The 22,132-nt window shown below is 39.6% G+C and overlaps 1 protein-coding gene across 6 annotated transcripts in view; it reads left to right on the top strand.

Moving 5' to 3' along the window:
• The window catches only part of DPH6 (diphthamine biosynthesis 6), a 234,551-nt gene that overhangs the window by 132,750 nt on the left and 79,669 nt on the right, over positions 1 to 22,132 (top strand). For all 6 annotated transcript variants that reach the window (XR_005056047.2, XR_005056046.2, XM_036998452.2 and 3 more), the window contains exon 4: positions 20,439 to 20,512. Coding sequence is in view for 4 of the 6 variants with exons in the window: in XM_036998452.2 (XP_036854347.1) it covers positions 20,439 to 20,512 (74 nt within the window). In the remaining 2 variants the exon portion in view is untranslated. The remainder of the gene's footprint in view (positions 1 to 20,438; positions 20,513 to 22,132) is intronic.

Below are 22,132 nucleotides of genomic sequence, written 5' to 3'. Positions count from 1 at the left end.
CTCAAGCCTAATTCTCGTCAGTCTCCAATCTTCTGAAGCATAACGAACAAGTTCTTACATGGTGAACGAATTCTTACAGAGTGAATAAATTCTTACATGGTGAACAGTACAAGGGCATTCATCACAGAAACTTTCGGTTTTGATCATGCAATATGACCTATAAACCATCAGGTCAAATATGAATATTCATTTGATTTTTGTACTTGATTTATATGTTGATCCCACATTTCTCCTATTATTATTATTATTTTTATTTTTAATAAAATGCTGAAGTGGTAGGTAGATGCAAGATAAAGGTAGAAAACATAGTTTAGTGCTGTAAGAGGGCAAATGTAGATGATCAGATGATCAGGTGTGTGCCTATGGACTAAGTATTAATCCAGGCTAGACAAGGGCAGCAAGACATCCACGGATGCAGAAGATTTCTCTCAAAGCAGGGGGGGTGAGGTTCTGAGCCTCACCTCTGTTGATCCCCAAATTCTCACCTGATGGCCCCCCTGCGACTGTGCCTGTCTTAGGTTGTTCCTCCCTTGAGGAATCTTACCCGTCTCTGGCTAACCAGTCATCTTCCGGGGCCATACAGGGAAATGTAAAGTTGGTAAGTGAGAGAGAAGCCATATTGTTTGCAAAGGTTAGCTTTTTACTTCTTTGCAGATTTATGCCCTGTGGCTTCTATGCCCAGCACTTGTCTCGAGGTATCTTTACCACCTGGAGGAATTATGATACTCGGTAAATTCGATATGAGGCACGAATTCTATTTAAGGTTTGTAATTAGGAAGGAAGAAGAAAAGCTATAGATGTAGCATATGAAGGAAACTTGGGAGGATTGATTATTTCTTTGACATATCTTCTTGTATAGTACCTTAAGTATGTATAGGTTTTAAACTACTAACTAATTTGCACACACATATTAACATAATAGGAATACGGTGACATAAACAAAGCAAATCTATAATTACCAGCCATCTCCAGTGAAGCCAAGAAAACCATTTAGGCACCCTAGGCATTTGTGAAAATTTATCTATGATATGATGGATATTTTCCAACTGTACTTGAACCATCAGACAAATTAAAGCAGCCCATTTCTGGGATCTGTTCACATCCCATATGTTCTTTTAACCATAGATAGTCTATAGTCATGAGATTTTGGGGTGCTACAACTTGCACCCCTCCCAACTCCTGGTTGAGTTCCAACAGTACAGATCCAGTCAAATTCGTTGTCTCACTGTATGCACATGCCAGCCTAGACATCTCCCTCCTCCTTCTTATGGCAAGTCCAGGAGACGGTGGGCTGGATGCAGCCACAACCGCAGCATCGTCCGGATCCCTGTGGAGGCTTTTTGATGATCATCCCCCGGCACGAGTCCTCCAGAGAGTGCTGATGCCGGAAGCTCCTCCTCATATCGTATCTTAGTTCATTTTCTGGGTATCCAAGCTAGGCCTTGATCTTCTGCGTAGAAACAAACAGACCCTTTGCCCACACTTTGACATGCCCTCTATACCACTGTGCAGAACTCATTGGAGGTCAGCACACAGTAACTGCTTTTTTTTTTTTTTTTTTTAATTAAGAGAAAGGAATATTATCAGAAAAGAGTACCTCCATAGCTGATCATCTGACACCCTTTAAGTGATCAACATTAAGGATATTTAAAGCATGCGTTGATCTTTGATTTACCAATAGTTTTATCCTGTTAAGGAGTAATCCCCCTTTTCTTTCTTTCTTTCTTTTTTTTTTTTAAATTTTTAATCTACACTTACCTGAAGAATACTATGTTTACTATGCTCTCCCCTATATCAGGTCCCCCCTAACAACCACATTACGGTTACTGTCCATCAGCTTAGCAAAATGTGGTAGAGTCACTACTTGTCCTCTCTGTGTTGTGCAGCCCACCCTCCCCTTTCTCCCTCCCCCCCATGCATGCTAATCTTAATACCCCCCTTCTTCTTCCCCCCCCTTATCCCTCCCTGCCCACCCATCCTCCCCAGTTCCTTTCCCTTTGGTACCTGTTAGTCCATTTTTGGGTTCTGTAATTCTGCTGCTGTTTTGTTCCTTCAGTTTTTCCTTTGTTCCTATACTCCTCAGATGAGTGAAATCATTTGGTATTTCTCTTTCTCCACTTGGCTTATTTCACTGAGCATAATACTCTCCAGCTCCATCCATGTTGCTGCAAATGGTTGGATTTTTCCACTTCTTATGGCTGAGTAGTATTCCATTGTGTATATGTACCACATCTTCTTTATCCATTCATCTACAGATGGACATTTAGGTTGCTTCCAATTCTTGGCTATTGTAAATAGTGCTGCGATAAACATAGGAGTGCATCTGTCTTTCTCAAACTTGATTGCTGCGTTCTTAGGGTAAATTCCTAGGAGTGGAATTCCTGGGTCAAATGGTAGGTCTGTTTTGAGCATTTTGATGCACCTCCATACTGCTTTCCACAATGGTTGAACTAATTTACATTCCCACCAGCAGTGTAGGAGGGTTCCCCTTTCTCCACAGCCTCGCCAACATTTGTTGTTGTTTGTCTTTTGGATGGCAGCTATCCTTACTGGTGTGAGGTGATACCTCATTGTAGTTTTAATTTGCATTTCTCTGATAATTAGCGATGTGGAGCATCTTTTCATGTGTCTCTTGGCCATCTGTATTTCTTTTTTGGAGAACTGTCTGTTCAGTTCCTCTGCCCATTTTTTAATTGGGTTATTTGTTTTTTGTTTGTTGAGGCGTGTGAGCTCTTTATATATTCTGGACATCAAGCCTTTATCAGATCTGTCATTTTCAAATATATTCTCCCATACTGTAGGGTTCCTTTTTGTTCTATTGATGGTGTCTTTCGCTGTACAGAAGCTCTTCAGCTTAATGTAGTCCCACTTGCTCATTTTTGCTGTTGTTTTCCTTGCCCGGGGAGATATGTTCAAGAAGAGATCACTCATGTTTATGTCTAAGAGGTTTTTGCCTATGTTTTTTTCCAAGAGTTTAATGGTTTCGTGACTTACATTCAGGTCTTTGATCCATTTTGAGTTTACCTTTGTATATGGGGTTAGACAATGGTCCAGTTTCATTCTCCTACATGTAGCTGTCCAGTTTTGCCAGCACCATCTGTTGAAGAGACTGTCATTTTGCCATTGTATGTCCATGGCTCCTTTATCAAATATTAATTGACCATATATGTTTGGGTTAATTTCTGGGGTCTCTAATCTGTTCCACTGGTCTGTGGCTCTGTTCTTGTGCCAGTACCAAATTGTCTTGATTACTATGGCTTTGTAGTAGAGCTTGAAGTTGGGGAGTGAGATCCCCCCTACTTTATTCTTCTTTTTCAGGATTGCTTTGGCTATTCGGGGTCTTTGGTGTTTCCATATGAATTTTTGAATTATTTGTTCCAATTCATTGAAGAATGTTGCTGGTAATTTGAGAGGGATTGCATCAAATATGTATATTGCTTTGGGCAGGATGGCCATTTTGACGATATTAATTCTTCCTAGCCATGAGCATGGGATGAGTTTCCATTTATTAGTGTCCCCTTTAATTTCTCTTAAGAGTGACTTGTAGTTTTCAGAGTATAAGTCTTTCACTTCCTTGGTTAGGTTTATTCCTAGGTATTTTATTCTTTTTGATGCAATGGTGAATGGAATTGTTTTCCTGATTTCTCTTTCTATTGATTCGTTGTTAGTGTATAGGAAAGCTACAGATTTCTGTGTGTTGAGTTTGTATCCTGCAACTTTGCTGTATTCCGATATCAGTTCTAGTAGTTTTGGAGTGGAGTCTTTAGGGTTTTTTATGTACAGTATCATATCATCTGCAAATAGTGACAGTTTAACTTCTTCTTTACCAATCTGGATTCCTTGTATTTCTTTGTTTTGTCTGATTGCCGTGGCTAGGACCTCCAGTACTATGTTAAATAACAGTGGGGAGAGTGGGCATCCCTGTCTGGTTCCCGATCTCAGTGGAAATGCTTTCAGCTTCTCGCTGTTCAGTATAATGCTGGCTGTGGGTTTATCATATATGGCCTTTATTATGTTGAGGTACTTGCCCTCTATTCCCATTTTGCTGAGAGTTTTTATCATGAATGGATGTTGAATTTTGTCAAATGCTTTTTCAGCATCTATGGAGATGATCATGTGGTTTTTGTCTTTCTTTTTGTTGATGTGTTGGATGATGTTGATGGATTTTCGAATGTTGTACCATCCTTGCATCCCTGGGATGAACCCCACTTGGTCATGGTGTATGATCCTTTTGATATACTGTTGAATTCTGTTTGCTAATATTTTATTGAGTATTTTTGCATCTACATTCATCAGGGATATTGGTCTGTAATTTTCTTTTTTGGTGGTGTCTTTTCCTGGTTTTGGTATTAGGGTGATGTTGGCTTCATAGAATGAGTTTGGGAGTATTCCCTCTTCTTCTATTTTGTGGAACACTTTAAGGAGAATGGGTATTATGTCTTCTCTGTGTGTCTGATAAAATTCCGAGGTAAATCCGTCCGGCCCCGGGGTTTTGTTCTTGTGTAGTTTTTTGATTACTGTTTCAATTTCTTTGCTTGTAATTGGTTTGTTTAACTTTTGTGTTTCTTCCTTGGTCAGTCTTGGGAGGTTGTATTTTTCTAGGAAGTTGTCCATTTCTTCTAGGTTTTCCAGCTTGTTGGCATATAGGTTTTCATAGTAGTCTTTAATAATTCTTTGTATTTCTGTGGAGTCTGTCGTGATTTTTCCATTCTCATTTCTGATTATGTTGATTTGTGTTGACTCTCTTTTTCTCTTAATAAGTTGGGCTAGAGGCTTATCTATTTTGTTTATTTTCTCAAAGAACCAGCTCTTGGTTTCGTTGATTTTTGCTATTGTTTTATTCTTCTCAATTTTGTTTATTTCTTCTCTGATCTTTATTATGTCCCTCCTTCTGCTGACTTTAGGCCTCATTTGTTCTTCTTTTTCCAGTTTTAATAATTGTGATGTTAGACTATTCATTTGGGATTGTTCTTCCTTCTTCATGTGTGCCTGGATTGCTATATACTTTCCTCTTAAGACTGCTTTCGCTGCATCCCACAGAAGTTGGGGCTTAGTGTTGTTGTTGTCATTTGTTTCTATATATTCCTTGATGTCTATTTTGATTTGTTCATTGATCCATTGATTATTTAGTAGCATGTTGTTAAGCCTCCATGTGTTTGTGAGCCTTTTTGTTTTCTTTGTAGAATTTATTTCTACTTTCATACCTTTGTGGTCTGAAAAATTGGTTGGTAGAATTTCAATATTGTGGAATTTACTGAGGCTCTTTTTGTGAGCTAGTATGTGGTCTATTCTGGAGAATGTTCCATGTGCACTTGAGAAGAATGTATATCCTGTTGCTTTTGGATGTAAAGTTCTATAGATGTCTATTAGGTCCATCTGTTCTAGTGTGTTGTTCAGTGCCTGTGTGTCTTTACTTATTTTCTGCCCGGTGGATCTATCCTTTGGGGTGAGTGGTGTGTTGAAGTCTCCTACAATGAATGCATTGCAGTCTATTTCCCTCTTTAGTTCTGTTAGTATTTGCTTCACATATGCTGGTGCTCCTGTATTGGGTGCATATATATTTAGAATGGTTATATCCTCTTGTTGGACTGAGCCCTTTATCATTATGTAGTGTCCTTCTTTATCTCTTGTTACTTTCTTTGTTTTGAAGTCTATTTTGTCTGATATTAGTACTGCAACCCCTGCTTTCTTCTCACTGTTGTTTGCCTGAAATATGTTTTTCCATCCCTTGACTTTTAGTCTATGCTTATCTTTGGGTTTAAGGTGAGTTTCTTGTAAGCAACATATAGATGGGTCTTGCTTTTTTATCCATTCTATTACTCTATGTCTTTTGATTGGTGCATTAAGTCCATTTACATTTAGGGTGACTATTGAAAGATATGTACTTATTGCCGTTGCAGGCTTTAGATTCGTGGTTACCAAAGGTTCAAGGTTAGCTTCTTTAGTATCTTACTGCCTAACTTAGCTCGCTTATTGAGCTCTTATATACACTGTCTGGAGAGTCTTTTCTTCTCTCCCTTCTTATTCCTCCTCCTCCATTCTTCATATGTTGTGTGTTTTGTTCTGTGCTCTTTTTAGTGGTGCTCCCATCTAGAGCAGTCCCTGTAGGATGCCCTGTAGAGGTGGTTTGTGGGAAGCAAATTCCCTCAGCTTTTGCTTGTCTGGGAATTGTTTGATCCCACCATCATATTTAAATGATAGTCGTGCTGGATACAGTATCCTTGGTTCAAGGCCCTTCTGTTTCATTGCATTAAGTATATCATGCCATTCTCTTCTGGCCTGTAGGGTTTCTGTTGAGAAGTCTGATGTTAGCCTGATTGGTTTTCCTTTATAGGTGACCTTTTTCTCTCTAGCTGCCTTTAAAACTCTTTCCTTGTCCTTGATCCTTGCCATTTTAATTATTATGTGTCTTGGTGTTGTCCTCCTTGGATCCTTTCTGTTGGGGGTTCTGTATAATTCCATGGTCTGTTCGATTATTTCCTCCCTCAGTTTGGGGAAGTTTTCAGCAATTATTTCTTCAAAGACACTTTCTATCCCTATTCCTCTTTCTTCCTCTTCTGGTATCCCTATAATACGAATGTTTTTCCTTTTGTATTGGTCACATATTTCTCTTAGTGTTGTTTCATTCCTGGAGATCCTTTTATCTCTCTCTATGTCAGCTTCTATACGTTCCTGTTCTCTGGCTTCTATTCCTTCAATGGCCTCTTGCATCTTATCCATTCTGCTTATAAATCCTTCCAGGGATTGTTTCACTTCTGTGATCTCTTTCCTGACATCTGTGATCTCCTTCTGGACTTCATCCCACTGCTCTTGCATTTTTCTCTGCATCTCATTCCACTGCTCTTGCATTTTTCTCTGCATCTCATCCCATTGCTCTTGCATTTTTCTCTGCATCTCTGTCAGCATGTTCATGATTTTTATTTTGAATTCTTTTTCAGGAGGACTAGTTAGGTCTGTCTCCTTCTCAGGTGTTGTCTCTGTGATCTTTGTCTGCCTGTAGTTTTGCCTTTTCATGGTGATAGATATAGTTTGCAGAGCTGGTACAAGTGACCGCTGGAAGAGCTTCCCTTCTTGTTGGTTTGTAGCCTTTTCCTGGGAGAATAGCGACCTCTAGTGGCTTGTGCTGGGCAGCTGTGCGCAGACAGGGCTTCTGCTTCCTCCCCAGTTGCTTTGGGGTTTATCTCCGCTGTTGCTGTGGGCTTGGCCTGGCTGGGGCTCTTCCTCCAAAATGGTGGAGCCCCGTTGGAGGGGGAGCAGTCAGGAGACTATTTATCTCCGTAAGGGGCCTCTGTGCTCCCTGCTGCCCAGGGGGTTAGAGTGCCCAGAGATCCCCAGAATCCTGCTTCTGGTCTAAGTGACCTGTCCTGCCCGTTTAAGATTTCCAAAAAGCACTCTCCAAACCAAAACAACAGCAGCAACAATGAGAGAGGGAACAGAAAGAAAGAGAAAAAAAAAAGGAAAAAAAAGGAAAAAACAAGCGATTTTTTTTTTTTTTTTTTGTCCTCAGGTGCCGGTCCCAGGCACCCGCTCACTGATCCTGCTGCCCTGTCTCCCTAGCACCAGGTTCCCTGTCCTTTCAAGGCTTCCAAAAAGCACCCACCCACCGGTCCCGCAGGGAAGGAACGCTCAATATTCTTTGTCCTCAGGCACTGGTCCCACGCACCCGCTCACCAGTCCCGCCGCCCTGCCTCCCTAGCACCGGGGTCCCTGTCCCTTCAAGGCTTCCAAAAAGCACTCGGCAAAAAGAGAGTAAAAAAAGGGGAAAAACGCGCGATTTCTTCCGTCCTCAGGTGCTGGTCTCAGGCACCCACCCACCGGTCCCACAGGGAAAAATGCGGGATATTCTTTGTCCTCAGGTGCCGGTCCCAGGCACCCGCTCACCAGTCCCGCCGCCCTGCCTCCCTAGCACCGGGGTCCCTGTCCCTTTTAGGCTTCCAAAAAGCACTCGCAGAAAAGAGAAAAAAAAAAGGGGAAAAACGTGCGATTTCCTCTGTCCTCAAGTGCCGGTCTCAGGCACCCGCCCACCGGTCCCGCAGGGAAAAACGGGGGATATTCTTTGTCCTCAGGCGCCGGTCCCAGCCACCCGCTCACCAGTCCCGCCACCGTGCCTCCCTAGCACTGGGGTCCCCGTCCCTTCAAGGCTTCCAAAAAGCGCTCGCCAAAAAGAGAAAAAAAAAAAGGGGAAAAACGCGCGACCTCCTCCGTCCTCAGGCACCGGTCTCAGGCACCCGCCCCCAGGTCTCGCAGGGAGAAACGCGGGATATTCTTTGTCCTCCGGCGCCGTTCCCAGGCACCTCCTCACCGGTCCCACCACCCTGCCTCCCCAGCAACGGGGGCCCGTCCCTCTAAGGCTTCCAAAAAGCGCTCGCCAAAAAAAAAAAAAAAAAAAACCGCTCCGGTTTCTCTTCACCCGCCGGGAGCTGGGGGGAGGGGCGCTCGGGTCCCGCCGGGCTGGGGCTTGTATCTTACCCCCTTCACAAGGCGCTGGGTTCTTGCAGGTGTGGATGTGGTCTGGATGTTGTCCTGTGTCCTGTGGTCTCTATTTTAGGAAGATTTTTCTTTGTTATATTTTCATAGCTCTATGTGTTTTTGGGAGGAGATTTCCACTGCTCTACTCACGCTGCCATCTTGGCTGCGCCCCCCCACTTGCTCATTTTTTATTTTGTTTCCTTTGCATGAGGATGTATCCAGGAAAAAGGAGATTTTTGCCTATGTTTTCTTCTAAGAGTTTTCTGTTTTCATGTCTTATATTTAGGTGTTCGATCCATTCTGAGTTTACTATTATGTATTGAGTTAAACAGTAATTCAATTTCATTCTCTTCCATGTAGCTGTCCAGTTTTTCCAATACAAGTTGTTGAAGAGGCTGTCATTTCCCCATTATATATCCATGGTTCTTTTATTGTCTATTAATTGACCATATATGTGTGGGTTTATATCTGTGCTCTCTGTGTTCTATTCCATTAATCTGTGGGTCTATTCTTGTGCCAGTACCATACTGTTTCGACTAGTGTAGCTTTATAGTATGGCTTGAAGTCAAGGAGCATAATACCCCCCATTTTGTTCTTCTTTCTCAGGATTGCTTTGGCTATTCAGGGTCTTCTGTGGTTCTGTATGAATTTGAAGATTATTTGTTCTAGTTCATTGAAAAATGCCATTGGTAGTTTGATAGGGATTGCACTGAATCTGTAAATTGCTTTGGGCAGGGTGGCCATTTTAACAATACTAATTCTTCCTATCTGTGAGCATCAGATAAATTTCCATTTATTGGTGTTTTTTTTAATTTCTCTCATAAGTGTCTTATTGTTTTCAGAGTACAAGTTTTCACCTCCATAGATAGGTTTATTCCTAGGTATTTTATTCTTTCTGATGCAATTGTAAATGGAATTGTTTTCCTGATTTCTCTTTCTGCTAGCTCATTGTTAGTACATAGGAACACAACAGATTTCTGTGTATTAATTTTGTATCCTGCAACTTTGCTGAATCTAGTTATTCTAATAGTTTTTTCATAGAGTCTTTAGGGGGTTCTGTGTATAACATATTTTTTTAATTTTGTCTTAAGGTATTATTGATATACACTCTTATGAAGGTTTCACATGAAAAAACAATGTGGTTACTACATTTACCCATATTATCAAGTCCCCACCCATACCCCATTGCAGTCACTGTCCATCAGTGTAGTAAGATGCCACAGGTTCACTATTTCCCTTCTCTGTGTGACAGTTTTTCCCATGATCCCCCCACACCATGTGTACTAAACATAATATCCCTCAATCCCCTTCTCCCTCCCTCCCCATCCACCCTCCCATACCCCTCCCCTTTGGCAACCACTAGTTCCTTCTTGGAGTCTCTGAGTCTGCTGCTATTTTGTTCCTTCAGTTTTGCTTTGCTCTTATACAAGTGAGGGAAATAATTTGGCACTTGTCTTACTCCACCTGGCTTATTTCACTGAGCATAGTATCCTCTAGCTCCATCCATGTTGTTGCAAATGGAAGGATTTGTTTCATATGGCTGAATAGTATTCCATTGTGTATATGTTCCACATCTTCTTTATCCATTCATCTACTGATGGACCCTTAAGTTGCTTCCATATCTTGGCTATTGTAAATAGTGCTGTGATAAACATAGGGGTGCATATGTCATTTTGAATCTGTGAACTTGTATTCTTTGGGTAAATTCCAAGGAGTGAGATTCCTGGGTCAAATAGTATTTCTATTTCTAGTTTTTTCAGGAACCTCCATATTACTTTCCACAATGGTTGAACTAGCTTACGTTCCCACCAGCAGTGTAGGAGGGTTCCCCTTTCTCCGTATTCTCGCCAGCATTTGTTGTTCATAGTCTTTTCGATGCTGGCCATCCTTACTGGTGTGAGGTGATATCTCATTGTGGTTTTAATTTGCATTTCCCTGATGATTAGTGATGTGGAGCATCTTTTCATGTGTCTGTTGGCCATCTGAATTTCTTCTTTGGAGAACTGTCTCTTTATATCCTCTGCCCATTTTTTAATAGGGTTATTTGCTTTTTGTGTGTTGAGGCATATGAGTTTTGTATATATTTTGGATTTTAACCCCTTGTCAGATGTCATTTACAAATATATTCTCCCATACCATAGGATGCCTTTTTGTTCTGCTGATGGTGTCCTTTGCTGTACAGAAACTTTTTAGTTTGATGTAGTCCCATGTGTTCATTTTTGCTTTTGTTTCCCCTTGCTTGAGGAGATGCATTCAGGAAGAAGTGGCTCTTGCTTATATTCAGGAGATTTTTGCCTGTGTTGTCTTCTTAGAGTTTTATGGTTTCATGACTTACATTCAAGTCTTTGATCCATTTCAAGTTTACTTTTGTGTATGGGGTTAGACAATAATCTAGTTTCATTCTCTTGCATGTAGCTGTCCAGTTTTGTCAACACCAGCTGTTGAAGAGGCTGTCTTTTCCCCATTGTATGTCCATGGCTCCTTTATCGTATATTAATTGACCATATATATTTGAGTTTATATCAGGGCTCTCTAGTCTGTTCCATTAGTCTATGGGTCTCTTCTTGTGTCAGTACCAAATTGTCTTGATTACTGTGGCTTTGTAGTAGAGCTTGAAGTTGGGAGTATAATCCCCCCAGCTTTATTCTTCCTTCTCAGGATTGCTTTGGGTATTCAAGGTCTTTTGTGGTTCCATATGAATTTTAGAACGATTTTCTCTAGTTCGTTGATGAATGCTGTTGGTGTTTTGATAGGAATTGCATTGAGTCTGTAGATTGCTTTAGGCAAGATGGCCATTTTTACAATATTAATTCTTCCTATCCATGAGCACAGGATGTGTTTCCATTTACTGATATCTTTAATTTCTCTCATGAGTATCTTGTAGTTTTCAGGATATAGGTCTTTCACTTCCTTGGTTAGGTTTATTCCTAGGTAATTTATTCTTTTTGATGCAATTGTGAATGGAATTGTTTTCCTGATTTCTCTTTCTGCTAGTTCATCGTTAGTGTATAGGAATGCCACAGATTTCTGCATATTAATTTTGTAACCTGCAACTTTGCTGAATTCAGATATTAGATCTAGTAGTTTTGGAGTGGATTCTTTAGGGTTTTTCATGTACAATATCATGTTATCTGCAAACAGGGATAGTTTAACTTCTTCCCTGCTAATCTGAATGCCTTTTATTTTTTTGTGTTTTCTGATTGCTGTGGCTAGGACTTCCAGTACTATGTTGAATAGAAGTAGGGAGAGTGGGCATCCTTATCTTGTTCCTTATCTTTAAAAAGGAAAAGCTTTTAGCTTCTTGCTGTTAAATATGATGTTGGCTCTTGGTTTGTCATATATGGCCTTTATTATGTTGACGTATTTGTGCTCTAAACCCATTTTTTTTGAGATTTTTTAATCATGAATGGATGCTGAATTTTGTCAAATGCTTTTTCAGCATCTGTGGAGATAATCATGTGGTTTTTGTCATTTTTTCTGTTGATGTGGTGGATGATGTTGATGGAGTTTTGAATGTTGTACCATCCTTGCATCTCAGGAATAAATCCTACTTGATTATGAAGGATGATCTTTTTGATGTATTTTTTAATTTGGTTTGCTATTATGTTGAAAATTTTTGCACCTATGTTCATCAGGGATATTGGTCTGTAATTTTCTTTTTTTTTTGTGGTGTCATTGCTTGGATTTGGTATTAGAGTGATGCTGGCCTTATAGAATCAGTTTGGAAGTATTCCCTCTTCTTGTACTCTTTGGAAAACTTTAAGGAGGATGGGTATTAGGTCTTCACTAAATGTTTGATAAAATTCAGCGGTGAAGCCTTCTGGTCCAGGAGTTTTGTTCTTAGGTAGGTTTTGATTACCAGTTCAATTTCGTTGCTGGTAATTGGTCTGTTCAGATTTTCTGTTTCTTTCTGGGTCAGCCTTGGAAGACTGTATTTTTCTAGAAAGCTGTCCATTTCTTCTAGATTATCCAGTTTATTAGCATGTAATTTTTCATAGTATTCTCTAATAAGTCTTTGTTTTTCTGTGGTGTCCATAGTGATTTTTCCTTTCTCATTTTTGTTTCTGTTTATGTGAGTAGATTCTCTTTTTTTCTTGATAAGTCTTGCTATGGGTATATCTCTTTCGTTGATTTTCCTGAAGAACCAGCTCTTGCTTTCATTGATTCTTTCTATTGTTTTATTCTTCTCAGTTGTATTTATTTGTGCTCTCATCTTTATTATGTCCCTCCTTCTACTGACTTTGGGCCTCATTTATTCTTCTTTTTCTAGTTTCATTAATTGTGATTTTAGACTGCTCATATGAGATTGTTCTTTCCTGAGGTAGGCCTGTATTACAATATACTTTCTTCTTAGCTCAGCCTTCACTGCGTCCCACAGATTTTACAGTGTTGAATTATTATTGTGATTTGTCTCCATATATAGCTTGATCTCTGGTTTTATTTGGTCATTGATCCATTGGTTATTTAGGAGCATGTTGTGAAGCCCACATGTGTTTGTGGGATTTTTTATTTTCTTTGCATAATTTATTTCTAGTTTTGTACCTCTGAGGTCTGAGAAACTGGTTGATACAATTTCAGTCTTTTTGAATTTCCCAAGGCTCTTTTTGTAGCCTGCTATATGATCTATTCTTGAAAATGTTCCATGTGCACTTAAGAATGTGTATTCTGCTTCCTTTGGTTGTAGGGTTCTGTAGATGCCTGTTAAGTCCATCTGTTCTAATGTATTGTTCAGTGCCTCTATCTCCTAACTTATTTTCTGTCTGGTTGATCTGTCCTTCAGAGTGAGTGGAGTGTTGAAGTCTCCTAGAATGAATGCATTGCATTCTGTTTCCCCTTCTAATTCTGTTTATTATTTGTTTAACATATGTAGGTGCTCCTCTGTTAGGTGCATAGATATTTATAATGGTTATATCTTCTTATTGGATTGTTCCTTTTATCATTATGTAATGTCCTTTTTGTCCCTTCTGACTTTCTTTGTTTTGAAGTCTATTTTGTCTGATACAAGTACTGCAACTCCTGCTTTTTTTCCCTATTAGTTGCATGAAATATCTTTTTCTATGCCTTCACTTTTAGTCTGTGTATGTCTTTGGGTTTAAAGTGAGTTTCTTGTAGGCAGCTTATGGATGGGTCTTGTTTTTTTATCCATTCAATGACTGTGTTCTTTGATTGGTGTATTCAGTCCATTTACATTTAGGATAATTATCGATAGGTTATGTATTTATTGCCATTGCAGGCTTTAAATTCATGGTTACCAAAGGTTCAAGGTTAACATTCTTACTAGCTAAGAGTCTAACTTAACTCACTTAATATGCTACTGCAAACACAATCTAAAAGTTCTTTTTTTTTCTCCTTTTTCTTCCTCCTCAATTCTTTATATATTAGGTATCATATTCTGTTCTCTTTGTCTATCCCTTGATTGACTTTGGGGATAGTTAATGTAATTTTGCATTTGCTTAGTAATTAGCTGTTCTACTTTCTTTACAGTGGTTTTATTACCTCTGGTAACAGCTATTAAACCTTAGGAACACTTCCATGTGTAGCAGTCCTACAAAATACATTGTAGAGTTTCCTTGTGAGAGGTAAATTCTCTCAGCTTTTGCTTATCTGGAAATTGTTTAATCCCTCCTTCAAAGTTAAATGATAATCATGCTGGATAGGGTAATGTTGTTTCGAGGCCCTTCTGCTTCATTGCTTTAAATACATCATGCTGTGCCCATCTGGCCTGTAAGGTTTCTACTGAGAAGTCTGATGATAGCCTGATGGGCTTTCCTTTGTATGTGATCTTATTTCTCTCTCTGGCTGCTTTCATAGTCTGTTCATATCCTTGATCTTTGCCATTTTGATTACTATATGTCTTGGTGTTGTCTTCCTTGGGTCCCTTGTGTTGGGACATCTGTGCATCTCCATGGCCTGAGAGACTATCTCCTTCCCCAGATTGGGGAAGTTTTCAGCAATTACCTCCTCAAAGACACTTTCTATCCCTTTCTTTCTGTTCTTCTTCTTCTGGTATCCCCATAATGAGAATATTGTTCCGTTTGGATTGGTCACACAGTTCTCTCAGTATTCTTTCATTCTTAGAAATCCTTTTTTCTCTCTGTGCCTCAGCTTCTTTGTATTCCTCTTCTCTAATTTCTATTTCCTTTATCATCTCCTCTACCATATCTAATCTGCTTTTAATACCCTCCATTGTGCTCTTCTATGATTGGATCTCTGACCAGAATTCACTCCTGAGTTCTTGAATATTTTTCTGTACCTCCATGAGCATGTTAATGATTTTTATTTTGAAATCCCTTTGAGGAAGATTCATGAGGTCAATTTCATTTGAATCTGTCTCTGGTGTTTTATTCATAATTTTACCTTGAACCAGGGTCCTTTGGAGTTTTATATTTGTATATGGTACCCCCTAGTACCCAGAAGCTCTACTCTCTGGAGCTGCTCAGCCCCTGAAACAATGTTGGGGGTCACAGGGGAGCTGTATTGGTGCCTGGGGGAAGGGAAGAGCTGCTTCCTGCTTCCCAGCTGCTATACCTGCCTCCACTGCCATAACCAGTGGACTGAGCACACAGGTATAAGCCTCTATGCTTTGCATTTGTAGCTGCTGTAGACAGGGCTTCCCTCTGGCTGGCCTAACAAGGAAGGTAGGATTTGCTAGTTTGTAAGCCAGGTGGGGCTGGCTGGGAGAAAGGCACAATGGGTTGTGTATTATGGAGGGGGTCCTTGGAGCTGTGTAGCCAGCCAGGGAGCTGGAGCACCTGAAGACTGTGAATCTTCCCAACCTGCTGGGAAGAATGCACCTGGACAATTTTGTCTACCTGCCCTTTCTCCTGAGCAGTAAGTTCTGTGCAATCCTTACCCCTTTAGCAGCCCTCTTGCTGTTAGGAAGTGTCTCAGACTGCCCACCTTTCTTTTGTCCCAGAGCAGCCAGATAGGATCCCTGCTTTCCAGAATTGGCTGGAATCTCAGTCTCTCCAGGAATTCTGCCTCTCTTAGCTTTCCAACCCCCTAATCATGAGAATACCATACAAGCACTATGAAATGTCGGTTTGTGCTCCCAAAGCAGATCTCCAGAGTTAGGTATTCAGCGTTCCCAGCCTCCACTCCCTCCCTGCTCCATTTCTCTTCTTCTCGCCAGTGAGCTGGAGTGGGGGAAGGGCTTGAGTCCCGCCAGACCATGGCTTTGATACATTACCCTCTTCCATGAGGTTTATTCTTTTCCTTAAGTTTATGCAGTTTGGCACAGCCCTCCTTCCTTTTGCTCTTTCAGGATTAGTTGTATTTATCATATTTTCCTATTATATGTGGTTTTAGGAGGAAGCCTCTGTCTCACCTCTCATGCCACCATATTTAATCCTCTCCCTCTCTGTATGTAATACTATGTCATCTGGAAATAGTGACAGTTTAACTGGGAGGTTACTCATAAAAGTAAAAATTTAAAAAAAAACATACAACACAGTAATTTTTCTAGCAATTTACCTGAAAAAAACCAAATCCCTGATTTGAAAATATACATGCACCTTTATTTTATCATCAGATTATTTTAAATAGCTGTGTTATGGAAACAACCTGAGTATCCATCAATAGATGAATGGATAGAGAAGATGTAGTACATATATGCAGTGGAATATTATTCAGCCATAAGAAAAAGAAAATAATCCTGCCATTTGCAACAGATGGATGGAGCTGGAGGATATTATGCTAAGTGAAATAAGCCAGGTGGAGAAAGACAAATACCACGATTTCACTTATTTGTGAAATATAAAAGCAAAACAAAACAAAAGAAAATGAACAAAATGAGTACTCATAGACACTGAGAAGGGACTAGTGGTTACCAAGAGGGAGGGGTTGGGGTCGTGGGAGGGGAGAGGGAGGGGGATAAAGGGGCACAAAAATTCTGAATCATAATTTCAGTTGGGCACAGGCATAGTAGTACAACATGGACAATATAGCCAATGATTCTGTAACATCTTCCTATGCTGACAGATAGTAACTGCACTATTGGGGATGAGGATTTAATAATATGAGTAACTGTTAAACCTCTGTTTTATAAATTTGATATACAATATAAGATTGTATATCAATGATACTTCAATAAAAAAATCATTGTGTTCTTTTATCTACTTATGACATTGCATCATTTTTTTTTAAATTTTTTTTATTAATGTTATTTTGGTATCATTAATCTACAATTACATGAAGAACATTATGTTTAATAGGCTCTCCCCTTCACCAAGTCCCCCCACATCCCCGTTCACAGTCACTGTCCATCAACATAGTAAGATGCTGTAAGCTCTCTGTGTTGCACAGCCCTCCCTGTGCCTCCCCCACACTATACATGCTAATCGTAATGCCCCCTTTCATTTTTCCCACCCTTATCCCTCCCTTCCCATCCGTCCTCCCCAGTCCCTTTCCCTTTGGTAACTATTACTCCATTCTTGGGTTCTGTGCTGCTGCTGCTGTTTTGTTCCTTCAGTTTTCTTTTGTTCTTCTACTCCACATATGAGTGAAATCATTTGGTACTTGTCTCTCTCTGCCTGGCTTATTTCACTGAGCATAATACCCTCTAGCTCCATCCATGTTGTTGCAAATGGTAGGATTTGTTTTCTTCTTATGGCCGAATAATATTACATTGTGTGTATATACCACATCTTCTTTATCCATTCATCTACTGATGGACACTTAGGTTGCATCCATATCTTGGCTATTGTAAATAGTGCAGCAATAAACATAGGGGTGCATCTGTCTTTTTCAAACTGGAGTGCTGCATTCTTAGGGTAAATTCCCAGAGTAGAATTCCTGGGTCAAATGGTATTTCTATTTTGAGCATTTTGAGGAACCTCCATACTGCTTTCCACAATGGTTGAACTAATTTACATTCCCACCAGCAGTGTAGGAGGGTACCCCTTTCTCTACAACCTCGCCAACATTTGTTGTTGTTTGTCTTTTCGATGATGGCAATCCTTACTGGGATGAGGTGATATCTCATTGTGGTTTTAATTTGCATTTCTCTGATGATTAGTGATGTGGAGCATCTTTTCATGTGCCTGTGGGCATCTGTATTTCTTCTTTAGAGAACTGTCTATTCGGCTCCTCTGCCCTTTTTTAATTGGATTATTTGCTTTTTGTTTGTTGAGGCATGTGAGCTCTTCATATATTTTGGGTGTCAATCCTTTATGGGATCTGTCATTTATGAATATGTTCTCCCATACTGTAGGATACCTTTTTGTTCTATTGATGGTGTCCTTTGCTGTACAGAAGCTTTTCAGCTTGATATAGTCCCACCTGTTCATTTTTGCCTTTGTTTCCCTTGCCCGGGGAGATATGTTCATGAAGCAGTCACTCATGTTTATGTCCATGAGATTTTTGCCTATGTTTTTTCCTAAGAGTTTTATGGTTTCATGACTTACATTCAGGTCTTTCATCCATTTTGAATTTACTTTTGTGTATGGGGTTAGACAGTGGTCCAGTTTCATTCTCTTAATGTAGCTGTCCAGTTTTACCAGCACCATCTGTTGAAGAGACTGTCATTTCCCCATTGTATGTCCATGGATGCTTTATTATATATTAATTGGCCATATATGTTTGGGTTAATGTCTGGAGTCTCTATTCTGTTCCACAGGTCTGTGGTTTTGTTTTTGTGCCAGTACCAAACTGTCTTGATTACAATTGTAATTTTACAATTTACAAAAAATACTACAATCAGTTACTTGATTGTAGTAGAGCTTGAAGTTGGGGAGCGAGATTCCCCCTCACTTTATTCTTCCTTCTCAGGATTGCTTTGTCTATTCGAGGTCTTTGATGGTTCGAAACACAGTCTGATGATTCTTTATTTCTCTCCCTTCTTATTCCTTCTCCTCCCTTCTTCATATGTTGGGTGTTTTGTTCTGTGCTCTTTTTAGGAGTGCTCCCATCTAGAGCAGTCCCTGTAAGATGCCCTGTAGAGGTGGTTTGTGGGAGGCAAATTCCCTCAACTTTTGCTTGTCTGGGAATTGTTTAATCCCTCCTTCATATTTAAATGATAGTCGTGCTGGATACAGTATTCTTGGTTCTAGGCCCTTCTGTTTCATTGCATTAAGTATATCATGCCATTCTCTTCTGGCCTGTAGGGTTACTGTTGAGAAGTCTAATGATAGCCTGATGGGTTTTCCTTTGTAGGTGACCTTTTTTTTCTCTCTGGCTGCCTTTAATACTTTGTCCTTGTCTTTGATCTTTGCTATTTTAATTATTATGTGTCTTGGTGTTGCCCTCCTTGTATCCCTTGTCATGGGAGTTCTGTGTACCTCTGTGGTCTGAGAGGCCATTTCCTTCCCTAGTTTGGGGAAGTTTTCAGCAATTATTTCTTCAAAGACACTTTCTATCCCTTTTTCTCTCTCTTCTTCTGGTACCCCTATAATGCGGATATTGTTCCTTTTGGATTGGTCACACAGTTCTCTTAATATTGTTTCATTCCTGGAGATCCTTTTATCTCTCTCTGCATCAGCTTCTCTGCATTCCTGTTCTCTGTTTTCTAGCCCATTAATGGTCTCTTGCATCTCATCCATTCTGTTTTGAAGTCCTTCCAGAGCTTGTTTTATTTCTGTATTCTCCCTTCTTAGTTCTTGTATATTTCTCTGCAGCTCTGTCAGCATGTTTATGACTTTTGTTTTGAATTCTTTTTCAGGAAGATTGGTTAAATCTATCTCCCCACATTTCTTCTCAGGGGAAGATGTAGAATATGTTGAAGCTGTCTGGGTTAGTCTTGTCTGGATCAAATTTTTTTGCCTTTTCATGTTGATAGGTGCAGTGGAGTGCTATTGATGCAACTATCAGCTGGGAGAGTCAAGCCTCTTTCCACTTGGCTCCTGGTCTTTCTCTACTGGGACACCTGCGACCCCTAGTGGCTTGTGTTGGGCAATTGCGTGTAGACTGGATCTTTGTGTCTTGCCCTGCCAGTATGGATAATGCTCCCTTGCTGAGGGTGTGGTCAGCCTCAGGCTGCTGCTCTGCTATGGCAGGACCCCGGATGGGTAATGGATTGGGGGCTGTTTGGCTGTTTACCTCCGTGAGGGGTCTCAGAGCTGTTGCCCAAGGGGTTAGTGCACCCAGAGTTCCCTGGAATTTCCAACTGCTGGACTGTGACCCGGAATGCTTCTGTCCAGCTGTGGGGTCCCTGTCCCTTTAAGATCTTCAAAAAGCACTCACTTTTCTTTGTCACAGGGGCTCTGGCTTCGGGACCCGCTCACATGTCTTAGTGTCCTGCTTCCCTAGTTTCCAGCACCCCATGCATGCACTGTGCCTGCGCTCTGGTGTGGATTGCTAGGGCTGGGTGTTTAGTAGTCCTGGGCTCCTCTCCCTCCCCGCTCCAACTCCTCTCCTCCCGCAGGGAGCTGGGGTGAGGGGCCTTGGGTCCCGCTGGGCCGGGGCTTGTATCTTACCCCTTTCACCAGGCGCTGGGTTCTTGCAGGTGTGGATGTAGTCTGGCTGTTGTCCTGTGTCCTATGGTCTCTCTTTTAGGATTAGTTGTATTTGTTGTATTTTCAAAAATAAATATGTTTTTGGGAGGAGATTCCCACTCTCCTACTCACACTGCCATATTGGCTCCGCCCCTGCATCGTTATTTTTAAAAACTTCATCTGGGAAAATGTTGTTGTTTAATAGAAATTTCTCAAAACTTTCCATTGAAAGTCAGTGAGTCTTTAAAAATATGTTGTGAGGAAACTTCTTGAAAGTGCTGCCTGAGTCTTCGGCTTCTCCATGGAAAATGGTGTCTAGTAATTTCTATTTTAAGTTAAAAGAGTATTTTTCCTACAGCTGAAAGGATGACTTAAATATCTGTATTGTTTTCCTGAATGTAGATTCTATTTGCAGTAAATTACCCTGCTTAAAGATGGTTTCCTAGATGAGAACCAGTTCATTTACAATTTTCAGAACATGATGCAGAGCCACATGTTTGTTTATTTTTAAAATTACATTGTTTTTTACTTCATTTTTAGGAAAAAGAAGAAGTAGAGGGGATATCAGTAGGTGCTATACTTTCTGACTATCAACGTGTTCGAGTAGAAAATGTGTAAGAGAACATGAATTTTTCCTTTATTTTAAAATTATGTGTTAGAAATGTGAATAAATAAAAAATTATATACAAATAATAAATAGATACGATATTCTACATGGCCCATGGAACTAAACTAATGTGTTTACCTAAGTAGCAAAAGTTTCATTTTTACTTTTTCTATCCTTATTCCATACATGAAAAAAACTCTAACCTAGCATAAGGAAAAATAAATTATGTATAATAAAAAATTGCGACAAAGATTTTTAGTCAGAAGTATTGTTTTCAATTTTTCCTTATTTGAATCAGTATACCCTTTTAATCACTTTATTAACTCATCATTGTTTGTAATAAAAATCAAGAGCTAATAAAGGAATGAAGTAATATGTTAGAGAAAAGAAAAGCTTATTAAAGAATCTCCACTTCTTTGGTCTTTAGAATTTAGTTCATGACCAAAAATATTACAAGGAATTTTTATGTCATGGCACTCCCCATCCTCCCCATCCTGCAAGGTATGTAGAACTTGTAAAACATTTTATTTACAAATATCAAAACAATAAATTGCATTGCTGTATTAAAAAACCCTGAGGTCAAATGATAATATTATTTAATACTGGCTTGGCAAAATACCACCTGACTGAATTTATTCTGATTTTTAGTTTATTTGTATACATGAAATATTGTATAGACTTTACACATAATTATATTAGCAGAAAAATAAATGTGTCCTCCAGTGTTAATCTTGAGCACAGTTCAACCTGTAAATAAATAATTTTCCAATTCAAAGGGTAAATGGAAATAAGGTAAAGGCTGTATTATGTAACAGTTTCATATGCTTGAAAAGAAGCAGTCGTATTGACTGTTTAATTAAAAATCGTGTATTAATGGACTTGAAACTTAAGTTATATTTTTTATTTCATTCATTTTTTCTCTAATTCCATAGCAAATTTAAGGCAGTTAAAAATACCAAATTAAAGAAAAAATGAAGACAATGCAGGGCAAATATAATTCAGTGAAAAGGAATATGATGGTCTCATGTTCTGGAGGTATATCAGAACCTCTAGAAAAAAGAGTGAGGGTGAAGTAGGGGAAGTCAAATGTGTGTTTTGAAAGTTTTCCTTACATTTTACCTGCTTGCATTTGAGAACAACTGATTTTTATATATAGATGGAGATGGATTGCATATCCCTTAAACCATACATTAGAAGTAATATTATTATTATCAAGTTTTAGGTCATTTTCTCTGATAATTGTTTAGTTTACAGGTCTGTTTTTTTTAGAAGTTCAAACTCACATGGTTTCATGGGTAGCCAAACTGCACACAGGGCTGACATCTATGAAAGTTAAAAAGCCAAATGAAAATATGCTCCTGATTAGGAGGCTGCCTTTCATCTATATGGAAGAAGAGCCCGTGTAGCATACCTATGAAGAGAGGCAAGATTTTTTCAAAACACAGTTTTAGGTACACTTCAACGCACGGTTAAATGCCCAGATTTTATACCAGAACACATATCTGCAATAATTTGATCCTTGAAGATTTTAAAGCAGTGTCATTAGTCCATTAGTCTGCAAACTCAGTTCTGAATTAACCTATCTTCAATTTTTTCTAAACAGCCATTAAAAGAAAGACCCCTTAGT

Source organism: Manis javanica, chromosome 8 (assembly GCF_040802235.1).
Source record: "Manis javanica isolate MJ-LG chromosome 8, MJ_LKY, whole genome shotgun sequence".
NCBI lineage: Eukaryota > Metazoa > Chordata > Mammalia > Pholidota > Manidae > Manis > Manis javanica.
This window is presented reverse-complemented; position numbering and strand designations above follow the sequence as displayed.